Source organism: Mesoplodon bidens, assembly GCF_964165515.1.
Source record: "Mesoplodon bidens genome assembly, chromosome: 5".
NCBI classification, from domain to species: domain Eukaryota; kingdom Metazoa; phylum Chordata; class Mammalia; order Artiodactyla; family Ziphiidae; genus Mesoplodon; species Mesoplodon bidens.
Window position 1 is genome coordinate 137,110,466 of NC_138161.1, and position 13,574 is coordinate 137,124,039.

Sequence of the window (13,574 nt, forward strand, 5' to 3'; positions counted from 1 at the left end):
CATCCTCAGTCCATTCCTGGGATTTGCCAGTGGGGAGTGGGTCCAAGTGAGATGCCCCCTTGCCTTCCTAGCGATTTGTAACATTAATTTGCAGATGTAGCACTCTGCCCTCAGTACATTTATGGCACTGTGACTCTGTCGCATTCATACTAAAGCTCAGTAGCAGCATAACTCAGTGGCAGCATATCTTTGTTACTAAAAGACTCTTCCTTGAGAAAATTCAGCCTCCAATATCGTGCTTCCAAGATTAGTTCATAGAAAAGGCAGTGAATGATCACTAGGATTATAACATCATGCCTAGAAGGCTGACCTGGTTGGATCTTAAGGTTTTCTTTGCTGCTTATAAGAAGTGCTTTTTGTAATTTTATCATCTAAACAAGATTAACGTGTCTTATTTGTACTTGTAGTTGAGAACTGTGTTCCCTGCACACTGTATTTATTCAATGGAATGTGTTTTCAAAAGCAAGATAAAATACTTCTGTTCCAGGCTTGATTCTCAGAAGCATTATTTAAATGACCTTGGTCGCTTTTGTGACTGGAACTCTAAATGTGGGTCACAGCGCTTGCTCTTAGGTTTGTCTCATCCCTTGGCTAAGAAGGCAATAACCTTCAGGACAGAAAAGATCCTGCAGTTTTTCTAACTGGTTGGGTCAAGTCCAGATCTACCTTCCCCTCCACCCACTCCACTCAAAATAGCTTATAGGTTGCCTCATTACTTACTGTCCGTGAGGGCTAAGAAGTGATTCAGCTGAGAAGACGCCTCAAAAAAAGGAGTTTAGTCAAACCACCAATTAACTCAATTAAATAAATTTTCCACTTCTGAATTAAATAGTTTTAAAATAAAATTAGCCAAACAGCATTTTTAAACCATTGTTTAAATAACAATAGCAAGATTAAATGAAACTACCATCTTGTATAATATAGTTATCCCCTAAGATTTAACAGAGCTTCTGAGCCTCAGTTATTATCGCCACTAAACCTTTAGTACCAGCATGCCCCTAAAATTGCTTTAAAATTAGAATTCTTAATGATGTCTTTCATGACCACCAAAACAAAGTAATCACTTTCTCTTTCTCCTTCACAGCATTTTGCTACCCAGATTATAAACAGAAAGGTTTCCATTTCAGGCACGCATAAGAACTCTCATTAACAATGAAATGAAAGTCCCATTAAACCCTGCCTGGCTTTCTTATCCCTAGGTGACCAGCCCACTGAGGTGATCCCTTTGGTGGTGTCTTCACAGGGTGTGGGAATTTGTTCACCGAAGTTCTCCATCTGATTCCCCAGGGCCAGCATCCCTAGCTCCCCAGGCCAGCTGGAACTCAGAGTCTTAGTTCAAAGAAGCTGTGTGGTTGCCAAGTCAGGCCAAACCCTGCAGTGCTTGTGAGGAACCAGCTGCAGCTTCAGTGTTTACATTGGTCCCAATGTCTACCAGCGTCTCTAAAGGCACCTGGTCCTTTCAAATGCTGACTCTCCCAGAAACTAACCGAGGGCCTTGGGCAAATCACTTGAACTCTCTGATCTTCACTTGCCTATTCCATGAAAATGGGATAATAACAGGGTTGTTGGGAAGACAGAATTCAAGAGTTTTCATAAAGCACGTTTCGAACTGAGCAAACGTTCAGTAAATGTTAGCTATTTGCATTAATACTGAGCAGATTAAGACCATCATCTTTTTAAGTATTTCAGCTTTTCAGTTTAAACAAAGAATAACCTATCGTCAGAAATTGATGGCAAGTTAGAAAATGCTACATTTCAGAGAGGTGTCACCTAAATTTTTAAATATATATGTATTTACCTCTTTTTTTCTTTTAGGCCAATTGTATCTGAGAGAAATGAACTTCTCATTCAGTTTTTATCAGACTTAAGTTTAACTGCAGATGGGTTTATCGCTCACTACAAATTCAGGCCAAAGAAATTGCCAGCAACTACAGCACCACCTGTTACCACCACCTTTCCTGTGACTACAAGTAAGTTTTTCTCATTTGAGGTTTGTACACAAACTCGAGGAGTATAAGAAAAATTCTTCTGAAGTAGAAAAAAAAATTAAATAAGAGGAAAATACTTGAGACTAAAATAAGTTAAATAAGATGAAAACTTATGGAAGAGAATAATATGATTCCATGAATTAAAGAAAAGTGTAAGGTGTAAGAATGCATCTAAGCTAATAATTTTAAACTGTTACCTAAGAAAATTATGGTCACTTAAAAATGCTAGGAACCCTGTTTTGGCACAGATCATTACAAGCCTACTTTTTATTTCTTGGCACTTATAAAATTATGTTTATTTTTTATTACATAGAACTGTAGTGTTTTAGGTTAAAGTTTCAGGGCTCTGATACCTGCCTGTTTTCACATCTGCCAGTATTTGGACTTTTTTGGGAGGGGGTATGCTCCAAAATGTGTCATACAAAATGTATTATTTTTTCAAATTGGAGTAAATCAAACAGAAATATTTGAGGTATTATAGAAGCCAGTCGGGAAACTCTGGTATTATCTAAGAAATGGAGGGGCAATTGTGGGTCCCTGTATCTTGTCTCTGTACCCTGTCAGCTCCACCCACCAGGATTTCAGGCCTGAGATTTCAAAATCTAAATACAGGGAGGAGAAAAAAAGTGGGAAGGAAGGATCTAAGGTTAAGATATGAAATAGGCTGAGATAAACCCAGCTTTACTGCCCACCATTTTCTGCAGTTACCCTAAGCAGGGCTGTCCTGAGTACAGGCACTTCTAGAAGGGCTGATTTTTCTGAGCACTCCACAGTGTGCCACCTTGTGCCCTGAAGGTGTACTGCCGCACGTTACAGCAATATTTCTTCAGCCCATCTCAGTGGACCCTGGTGTCCTATTCTTTCCAGTGAATTATCTGTCCGCACTCACGTGGTTCCCCAGCTTTTATCTCCAGTCCTAAACTTTCTCTGAAATTGCAAACATGAATTTGTAATTTTCTCCTCGAGTTTTGCAGCTGCTAGACATTTAAATGAAAACATATCTAATGTAACTCACTTCTATCACATTATTTTCTGTCTCAATTCTGCTTCTCCACCTGTTTTCCCAAGCATGGTCCACAGCAACTGTAGCCACACTCTTAGGGTCCCCTTCCTCTGTCTTAATTCCCCAATGAATGCCCCATACATACACACACACACACACACACACACACACAGCAGACGGTGTCCTTCTCCCACTTAAATTCATTGTCTCCACCTGTGCCATCCAATACAGTGGCCACTGCTGAACACTTGAAATGTGATGAGTGCTACTAAAGATCTGAATTTTTAATTTAATTAAAATTTAAAAGCCTCCGTGGCCAGTGGCTGCCATACTGGACGGCACAGGGGCCGAACCCCTTGGCACTTTGTACCTATGGCCTCTCTTGCTGGGTTCATCTTTAGGCCCCACCACCTCACCACTGAAGCTCTAAGTAGTTGGGGTTTTATCCTAAGTGCAGGGGAAGCTGTTGGTGGATTTAAGCAAAGTCCAGGATTAGATTCACACTTTATGAAGATCACTCTGTGAGGCCCCAGTGAGGTGAATGGACTGTAGAGGTCAGGAGGGTCAGCATGTTCTTGGGGTTGTCCAGGGGAACTGCACCAGACAGAAATACAGAGACGGTCAAGAGACACTGACAGTTATGCAGGCCAGAGACCTTGGGAGATAGTGACAGGGCTCGGTGGTTAATTGGACTAGAGCGATCCAGAAGCATGCCTCCCGGGTCCCTGGCTTGCATAACTCAGAGGAACAACGTTACCATTCATAGAAGGAGAGTCATAGGTTGAGGGGTAGATTCATAAGTTAAGCTGAGCTCTTGTAGGGTTAGAGGTGTCTGTGAGACAAGCAAATGGAGCTGTTATGTAGACAGTTAGATCTACGGGCCTCCAGGCCAGAAGAGAGATTTAAGCAAGAGATTTAAATTTGAATCTTCAACATATACGTGGTTGACACCATGGTGCAGAATGCTATTTCCTAGGGAGAGGTTACAGGGAAAGGAGAAGAAGGGCTGGAATTCAATCTCTAGAAACTCCAGGTCTTTAAAGAGGAGGATCTGCTGGCAGAGAAGAATGAAAAGAGCAGCCAAGGGGAGGCGGTGGATGTGGGGGGAACCCAGGTGTCTCGGGGGCCAGGGAAGACTGTGTTTTGAGAAGGGGGTAGTCAGAAGAGCCAAGTGTTGATGAGACTTCAAACAACGGCAGGACCAAAATGTTACCATCTGATTTCATGATGTGGAGGTTACTGGACACGCTGGCAAGGGTTATGAGTGGAGCTGTGCAGGCAGAAGCCAGATGGGGGTGAGGGGCGTGTGAAGCAAGGCGAGGAAACTGACACTAAGTCCAGGAACTCAGTCCACAGGTTCGAGCCTAAGGGAGGGTGTGAACGTGGTAAAGCCAATGGGAAGTAGCCGGCACAGCAGGAGAACAGAAGGGCAGAGTGAAGGAATAAACTGAAGAGGAAATTTCCACAAAGAGGAGCGGGTCTGACCTCCGGAGGACACACAGAAGGACAGACCTTAGACCAGACATGGGCAGCCTCCTCTCTCAGGGGAGGAAAGAAGAGAGGGGGGCAGATAAAGACAGCTCGGAGGTCTGGTGGGGCTTCGAGAACATTTTCTTCTATGATCTCTGTTTTCCCCAGAAAATAGGCAAGGTCAGCTGCTGAGAATGAGAAAGAAGGGAGGTGGGAGCCCCGGGGGGTTGGGAGAATCCGAAAAACAGCTGTGGAAATTGGAGACAGCTTGTCACTTGGACGAGGGTCCATTTGTGTTCTCAGCTGTCTACGTGCAGGCACAGAAAGAGACGCAGAGGCTCCTTCAGGCTTCCTAAGGGTTGGAGGGCAGAGGGGAAAGGGAGTTTAACATATTGTCAAGAAAGTGAGATAACAGACTGTGGAAAGTCAGTGGAGTAGCTAAGGAAGTAGAGACGGGCCAGGAGGGCGGAGTGGGAAGAATGCGAGGGGTCAATGAGTTGAACCTCTGAAGACAGAAAGCAAGTACTCATGAGAGTCTGAGAGTAACTAAATAACCTTGAAGGAGAGGAGGCTACACTGGCTGACAGGGTGTCTACGTTTGGGCGATTGGTGATGAGACTTCAGCAGGAGGGCATGGAAGCCTGGGACTGAGGGTGGCGGCACCGAGAGGGATCGTCCCCGAGGAGGGAGGACCCACCGGCACGGCCGCGGGAGCACATGGAGAGGAGGGCTGAGAACCAGGTGCCCTGCTGGGGAGTGCAGGGCAGCAGAGAGGACGGGAGCATGGCGAGGGTCAGGGTGGGACAGCTGATGGCTGAAAGGCAAGAGAGTAGGCATGTCCCGAAGGGAGAGAAGGGGCCGTGGGGGACACCCACCCAACCTCCAGACTAGCATTCCGAGGCCGAGAAGGAGCTGGTTTCCAGTGGCCCACGTGAAAAGATGCTCTTTCATCAGACAGGGAGAACCACTAACGCCACTGCCTTTTGACTCAGCAAATTAGGTAAATTCAGGTCCCCAACTCCTGGAACAACAGTCCCTCTAACTGCTTTCTGAGCTCTTTCTCCATATATATGCTATTGTGTGTATTTTACCATTAAATTGTGTGTATTTTACCATTAAATTGTATATATTTTAATACTATAATCCACTTTGGATCCTTTTTGGAGTTAAGTAGGGGTACAAATTAAGAGTAAATTCACAGAAAAGTTAGAACATATTAGCAGGGCAATATTACAGTTGTAAATTCTTACCCACCAAGTACTGTTCTGTGACAGCTTTGTTTAATTCTTCCTAGCATGTTGCCACATAGAAGTGAATCATTAGGAAATATTTTGGAAACATTTTTAATGATGATAATGAGGATTATTTTCATTTCATTTCATTTCGTTTCATCATATTACAGTTTCTCAACCTTGGCACTATTTACATTTTTGGCCAGAAAATTCTTTGCTGTTGGGGGCTGTCCTGTTCACTGTAGGACGTCTAGCAGCCTCCCTGGTTATATACCCACTAGATGCCAGTGGCATCCCCTAGCTGTGATCACCAAAAATATTTCCAGGCATTACCAAATGTCACCTAGTGGGCAAAATCACCCCTGACTGAGAACCACTGTGGTTATCTGTTTAGTTGTACTTTCAAATCTGTCTACTTCTCGGTTCTTAAGATCCTTCTAGGCAATGAATAATGCCTTACTAATAATCCTTACAGGCTCAAAATAAATGTTTAGTGATTGGCTGCATCTAATTACAGCTATAACACACCTTACCACATGAGCAGTGTTCCCAGAAACCTGTACTGCTCACATTTGGGCGACTGTGTATTTCAGATGCACCAAGAAAGTGCCCTCCACCCTCAGGGGGAGACCCATAGGATTCCTTTTGGAAAATGAGGAGTTAACCTACATCTCCTGTGTTCATATTTGTTGTACTGGGTTTTTCTAAGCAGGGCACATGAGACTGTATCTATTTTTGGTTACAGCATTAGTTATATATAAAGGAAGAAGAGAATAGGGCTAAATTTGGGTTATCTTTGATCTCAGGTTTAAAACTCAGCAGAGGGTATTGAGTTACCCTGAAGAAATTAGAGCAGGGGTTGGTAGCATGAAGTGTTGCCTTTGCATGCTTTTTAATTATTTCATTGCAATGACAGATTGGTGGCTCAGGGAAATATATGGGAATTTTAAATTGGTAGATTCAGATCTAAACACCAGTTATACTTGAATTCATTTTCCTGAATCTTATGTCTTTCTTCTCTGAATGAAGGTTTAAAACCCACCGTGGCCCTGTGTCAGCAGAAGTGTAGACGGACGGGGACGCTGGAGAGCAATTATTGCTTGAGTAACTTTGGTAAGAAATAAAACCCAGCCTTTCCTCTTTAATCAGAAACCTGAAACCGCATGCTTAATCTCAAAGGAATTGCCGTGAATGTGATGGTAAAGGGTCAGTTACACTCTTCATTTACCCAAGAAAATATTTTCTTACACACTAGGGTATGTTGACTTGCGCCTTTTGAAGTGTTAGATTTCACACCTGAGAAAAATTCATGTACAGAAAATATACATTTTCCACATAAACTTAATAATTTGACTCCTGGTATGTGATACTACCGTTCTGTGTATTCTGGCTGGCTCCGTATTCCAGAAAAAACCTGTGTCCCTTTTTTCTCATATAGTTTTCATGTACTGAGTACTTTTTCACACATCTGTAGTTCAACTGAAGTTAATTAGAAACATGTCCAAGCTGGCCTCTCTCAGAAGAAATTCAAGTATTTCCTCTGTAGTGTCCTTCCAAAGTACTAAATTAAAACTTGGAAATCTGAAATCCATTTGGAAACTCTTATAAGCAGGAACCTGAGGAGATATTACTTAATGACTTAGAATTTCTAAGAGTTTTTTCCAATTAAAAAAAATTGCACTTCTGTGAAAACCACTAAAGAGCAAAAGATGCCAAGTTTAATTATGTTGGTTATGTTTAAAAAGAACATCGAAGAGAAGTCTTAGCCGGAAAAGAAAGTTGGTATGGCCTTTAAATAGGTTACCCAGAACAAAGGGCCTCCCAGATGAGGCTTTGCTTGCTTTTTCTTATGCCTTCAAGTGGTAACTGCAGCCCAGACGGACTATGCTGTAGAGAAGGTATGAAGGCACTAAAGAATCTAGGGCCCTAAATCTAACTGGAGTTTGCATGCTGAAATTCAAATAATGGCATGAAAATGAAAACCAGTAGCACGAAGTGTCATGGCTCCCACACCCAGTGTGATCTTCTGTAGGAGGTGCTTAAGGAAATCTCCCTTCCTGTCCTTCAGAGCCACCTGATTTCACTCGGCTACTGACTGACGTTTTGCAGTAAACATTCATGACCAAGAGTCAAAGTAAGGCGTGAGAAGAATTCTGATGTTATGAGCTTTGCGCACCACGTAAGCAGTGAGTTCTCACTTTATCCTGAACGGGTCATATCAGCCAAGTCCAAAACTCGATCTATTCCACTGTGACTCACTTCCATGGCAAAATGACCCAATACTATCACCAGTGGCCCATTGGTTCCCAACCAGCATTGGTTAACACTCCTTTAGGGGTAGGTTTTTTTTTTTTTTCGCGGTACGCAGGCCTCTCACTGTTGTGGCCTCTCCCATTGCGGAGCACAGGCCCCGGACGCACAGGCTCAGCGGCCATGGCTCACGGGCCCAGCCGCTCCGCGGCATGTGGGATCCTCCCAGACCGGGGCACGAACCCGTGTCCCCTGCATCGACAGGCGGACTGTCAACCACTGCGCCACCAGGGAAGCCCTAGGGGTAGGTTTTGATTGTCACAATAACTGCCGGGTGCTACTGGTTTTCTGGGTAGAGACAGGATTCATCAGAAAGTCACTCAACGCAAGTCCTGCCTCACATGGAATGTCCCCTGCCCCCGCCACCCCCAGAATGCCAAAAGCACGCCTTTGAGAAACACAGCATCTTTCTTTCTGTGGGTCAGAAGTGAGACTCTTCTCTGAGTGTCACATAGTAAAAAGAGAGAGTGACATAATGAAAAGCAACTGAATTTTGCTAGAGTTTTTTTTTTTTTTTGTAAGCAAGAAAATGTCTTAAGTTATACCTCAGTTCTATACTTTGACTTGTTAAATGCGTTAAACAGGATGGATAAAAAAGAGAATATGAAAGACCCAGAAAAAGACAGATATTTACTGATCATTAGAGGGAGATGGGGATCTATGGATGAATCAGAGTTCAAGGAGAGAGCACCTGATATCCACTGAGAGAAGACAGATAAGGGATGAAGGGGGGGGTTGGTCTAAGGAACAAAAACAATTCTGGTTTTTGCTAACCCTGATTACCTTCACTGCTTTTATGATACTCTTTTTTTTTTTTTTTTTTGTGGTACGCGGGCCTCTCAATGTTGTGGCCTCTCCCGTCGCGGAGCACAGGCTCCGGACGCGCAGGCTCAGCGGCCATGGCTCACGGGCCCAGCCGCTCCGCGGCATGTGGGATCTTCCCAGACCGGGGCACGAACCTGCGTCCCCTGCATCGGCAGGTGGACTCTCAACCACTGCGCCACCAGGGAAGCCCGAAAGGGGCTTTTATCTTCTGACCCCCATCTTCCCTCTTCCTTCCCCCCACCTCCATCCCAACCTGCTGCTTCTAATTCTCTTTAGTTTCCTCCAGCACCTGCAATTGGTCATTTGCTGTAGAAGCCTGGGAGAAGGTTTAAGGGAGTGGATATTTGTAAGACCGATTCTTCATTTAATAAATATGTGTTTTATAAAAAAAAAAGTTCAAGGAGAGAGGCCAGCTAAAGAGAGGAACCAGGGGGAGACACAGAAAGGTAGGCGCTCACCCACACAGACACAAGGACTCAGATCTTCGTGGCTCAAACCCCCATCATGCAGCCTCTTAGTATGGTAGTACCTCTAAAGGTACAAGGTCCTGTTGAGTATTCACAGGTAGAGGCGCATGAGCCCATCCCTTATTTGGTAATTGATCCATACGTCGGATGAAACATTGGAACGAGTCCTCGTCTCAGCAACTGGCTGCAATTCGGCAGATATTTTGGTTTTCCTACTCAGTATCAACGCCTAACAGCTGCGGTAACGTTACAGCTTCACGACTCCTTTTTTTCAACCTGAATTTTGATGACAAATGTACAGAATCAAATTCAATGGCTCTATGAGGACCTTCTTTCTAACATTAAAATGTATCCCATCTGAAACTTAGAGAAATGTACAATTACGTTCAGTTCTGCTTACGTTTGCCTTCACTGTCCCATTATTTCAAAAACGTTTTCTTTTGCAGTCTTGGCCGGCACTGTTATCACCACCATCCCTCGAGGTGGGAGTTTGCATGCCACGGTCTCAATCATCAACATCTATAAAGAGGGAAATCTGGCAATTCAGCAAGCCGGCAAGAACATGAGTGCCAAGGTCGTCGTGGTCTGCAAGCAGTGCCCACTCCTCAGAAGAGGTGAGTCAGAGGAAAACTTCAGTCTTTCTTCCAGGGGAGCTCAGGGGCAGAGAAGGGGACGGGAGAGCCTCTCTGAGAAAATCATGGATCTTTCCATGCCATGGCTGGTCTAGGGGAAGTAAAGTCAGGGCTACTGTATTGCCCACTTGTGGTTTCGAAGGAGGGCCTTTGGAGTCAGCCAGAATTGGGCTCCAATCCCAGTTCCGGTAACTTGTGGAAGGAGACGAGGTAATGGAAATGATCAATGAGTCCAAGAAACGTTTGAAGTTGGATCAGTAGGGAACAGACAGAGAAGGAGCACATCAGGAGAAAGAGATTTTGAATTATTGAACTTAAGGTGCCACTGCTGTGTGTAGAGGAAGATATCCATCAAGGAACAGGAAATTCAGAGCTGGAGTTCAGAAGAGAGAGGTATCTATGGGCTAGAATGAAAGATTTGGGATTCATTTGTAGATATAGGATTATTAAATCCATAGACGGGGATGAGTTTATTAAGAAATTTTGCGGAAAAAAAAGCTACTCCAGAGCCAAAGGTACATGATTTTTTTTTTTTAAACAGGTTCTTTAACTTATAAAAGTAATGTATGCTCTATGGGGTTTTTTTTTGTTTTTTGTTTGTTAGTTTGTTTGTTTTTGCGGTACACGGGCCTCTCACTGTTGTGGCTTCTCCCGCTGCGGAGCACAGGCTCCGGACGCGCAGGCTCAGAGGCCATGGCTTACGGTCCCAGCCGCTCTGCGGCATGTGGGATCCCCCCAGACCAGGGCACGAACCCATGTCCCGTGCATCGGCAGGCGGACTTCCAACCACTGCCACCAGGGAAGCCCTGCTCTATGGTTTTTAAAAAGTTTAAATAAGTAGAGAAGGATATAAAATAAAAAGTGAAGCCCTTTCCCTTTCACCAGAGGCACAATGAACAGTTCCTTCCACAAAGTTCTATCCATATAAAGCCTGCACATACACACGTAGACAGAGGGATCATACTACACGTTCTACTGCAACTTTTCCCCCACGTGATGTATATGTGGACAGCTTTCCATCAACAGCATGTATAGATCTCTTTTTCAGCATGGCAATAATGCCTGGCATTCCACTGTGTGCTATACCATGATTTCTCTGTCCAATATCAGCTCACTTCTTTCCTCAGTCTTGTTACACACCTCTCCTACAAGTGAAACAAACCAAACCTCTGCCACACACACACAGAAATATAGCATATCCACTTCAAGAAAGCTTTACTATGAATTCAGATTGTTGAGAAAAGTCGGAAGGCGAGCAGCCTCACATTGACTCTTTAGAGGGAATATCAAAGGCCCTGTAAAAGCTAACACTTCTTTCCAGAGCTGTCTGGAACAGCAAATAACACACATCTAGACACGGTCAAATCTCACAATGATGCTAGCAGTCCAGCCTTTCGGTGGCGTCTACCTGCTCATCCTACCCAGCCTTCACGGGCTCAAGACCACTATGATGCCAGTGTTGGCCCACAGAGGAAGGCCTATGCAAGAGAAAAAGGAAACACATATTTCTCTTATGACACACGGGAGAGAGGGAGAATAAAGGGGGTGGTAAGACACACTTCCTTTATGACATTTTTCTGAAGCAGTATAAATCTTCAGAGTTGAACCCTACATAGCTCAGCTTGGGCCCCAGTCTAGGCCTACCTTAGCCAGAAACACTGATATATAAAAAATAGTTTAACAGAATAAAGTACTTTTTAGTACTTACCTTTTTGCAAGGGACTATAAGAATGGAAAGAAGTATATGATCCAACCATGCCCTCAAAAAACTTACATAGTATAAATGTTGGCGATGTTAATAAAAAGTTCAAGACAACAACAACAGAAGACAATGGATCATTAGTTGCCAAATGCCTGGGGAGATCCAGAAGCCTTGTGACACCAGGAGAGGCCACCTGAAGATGGCGTGTCGGGGAGCACTGGAGGCCCCTTGAGGAAGGAGAGCCTTTCACAGAAACAGTGTATTGTTCATAGCAGACACTCAGTAAATACATCAGACCTTCTGCAGAGCTAGACATGACCGGATCGAATCATTCCATCCACTTTCCTAGTGTTAGCAGAGCTGGAACATGCTATTCAGTTACATTTAGATTTTTTCCCAATGAGAGTCTTAAACCAGATTTTATCCTAGATAGGATAAATGTGTAATTATACCATTTACAGAGCAATTACCTAGAGGTGAGTTACAGTCGAAGTTGTTTCAAACCAACACACACAGAGAAAAAAATTAATCTTATATTCTCTTTTAGGTCTAAACTACATTATTATGGGCCAAGTGGGTGAAGATGGGAGAGGCAAAATCATGCCCAACAGCTTTATCATGATGTTCAAGACCAAGAATCAGAAGCTCCTGGACGCCTTGAAGAACAAGCAATGTTAACAGTGAACTGTGTCCATTTAAGCTGCATTCTGTCACTGCCTTTGAAGGATCTATTTTTTTCTCAGTAGGAAAAGAAAATTTATAACCTGAAATATTGAGCATTCAGAGAGATTTACTCTTCACATGATGTAGGTAGGAGAGCTCCGGTGTCACTGATGGAAGTTCTGTTGCCTACAAAGAAGAAGAGCAGAGAGCCGATTGGAAACCTGCACACTTAGTGAGGTGATAAGAAACTAAATGTATCAAGCGTTGACAGTTTGGAAGCAGTTTATTTATACATCTCTGTAAAAGGATATTTTAGAAATGAGTTGTGTGAAGATGTAAAAAAGAGATTTTATACGTGCAATATTTATAGTGATATTTGTTTTACCTTCAAGCATTTGCTCTGAGTTGTGATATTCTTCTCTTGCATTTTAAAAATCAATGCTTAATAAAATATTTTTAAATGATTATATAACAGCCATTAGACTTGCTTTTATAGAAAGTGGGACACTGTAAAAAGAATGTTCCCTGCTATTTACACATAAGGTTGTCCTTGTATCAGTTTATACTTTGCTAAAAGAACATTCCAAGAACCGCAGGGACTAGATGGACTCAGTAATGTAAATAGACTATAATTCTTCTCTGCAGAACCAGAGAATGTTCGAGCTAGAATGGTGTCCCTCAGGAATCTCATTCAGGTCCTTCATTTTGTGATAGAAATGGAAGCTCAGGTATATTTAGTGACTTGTGCAGAGCACATATCTCCCAAGAGACAGAACGGGCAATCTAGCTCAGAAGTCCTAATTCTAACCCCAGTGCCCTCACTGCCACTAGAAAAGGCCTTCTCTGCTCCACAGGAAAACCCTCTTCTCTTGCAGAGTTCAGTTTTTGTTTTCCTAGCCTAAATCATAATTAGTTGTTTCATAGGACTTGAAATTAGAAGTGAGCCTGACAACCCTATCTTGTTAATCCCTAGTTAACTGGACGAGATTGTATCAGCTGGGATGCATTCTGCCATTGCCTTTGAAAGACCTCTTCTCACTCAGTAATGGAAGAACTGTGAAAGGGTTCCCATCGTTTGCACAGAGCTGCTTAAAAGGCAGCAGTACCTGCAATGATTGTGGCAACCAGCCCTCAGGAGGTTGTGGGCCAGGAGCTGCAGAAGAGGGAACAACCATCCCTACCCAAGGAAGGTAGAAAGAATAGTAGGGATAAACACAGGCTTGGGTCACAAGGTCTCTCGCAGTTGAAGCAAAGTTTTAGAAATAAGGGAAGATATTCTTTT

The 13,574-nt window shown here is 43.4% G+C and overlaps 1 protein-coding gene across 1 annotated transcript in view; it reads left to right on the forward strand.

Annotated features, from left to right (window-relative positions):
* The window catches only part of PCOLCE2 (procollagen C-endopeptidase enhancer 2), a 68,377-nt gene extending 55,621 nt beyond the window's left edge, over positions 1–12,756 (forward strand). Inside the window, exons 6-9 of the mRNA XM_081235689.1 lie at positions 1,816–1,970; positions 6,723–6,806; positions 9,742–9,909; positions 12,177–12,756. Coding sequence (XP_081091815.1) covers positions 1,816–1,970; positions 6,723–6,806; positions 9,742–9,909; positions 12,177–12,307 — 538 coding nt within the window. The 3' untranslated portion in view covers positions 12,308–12,756. The remainder of the gene's footprint in view (positions 1–1,815; positions 1,971–6,722; positions 6,807–9,741; positions 9,910–12,176) is intronic.
* Positions 12,757–13,574: the final 818 nt, after the last annotated feature.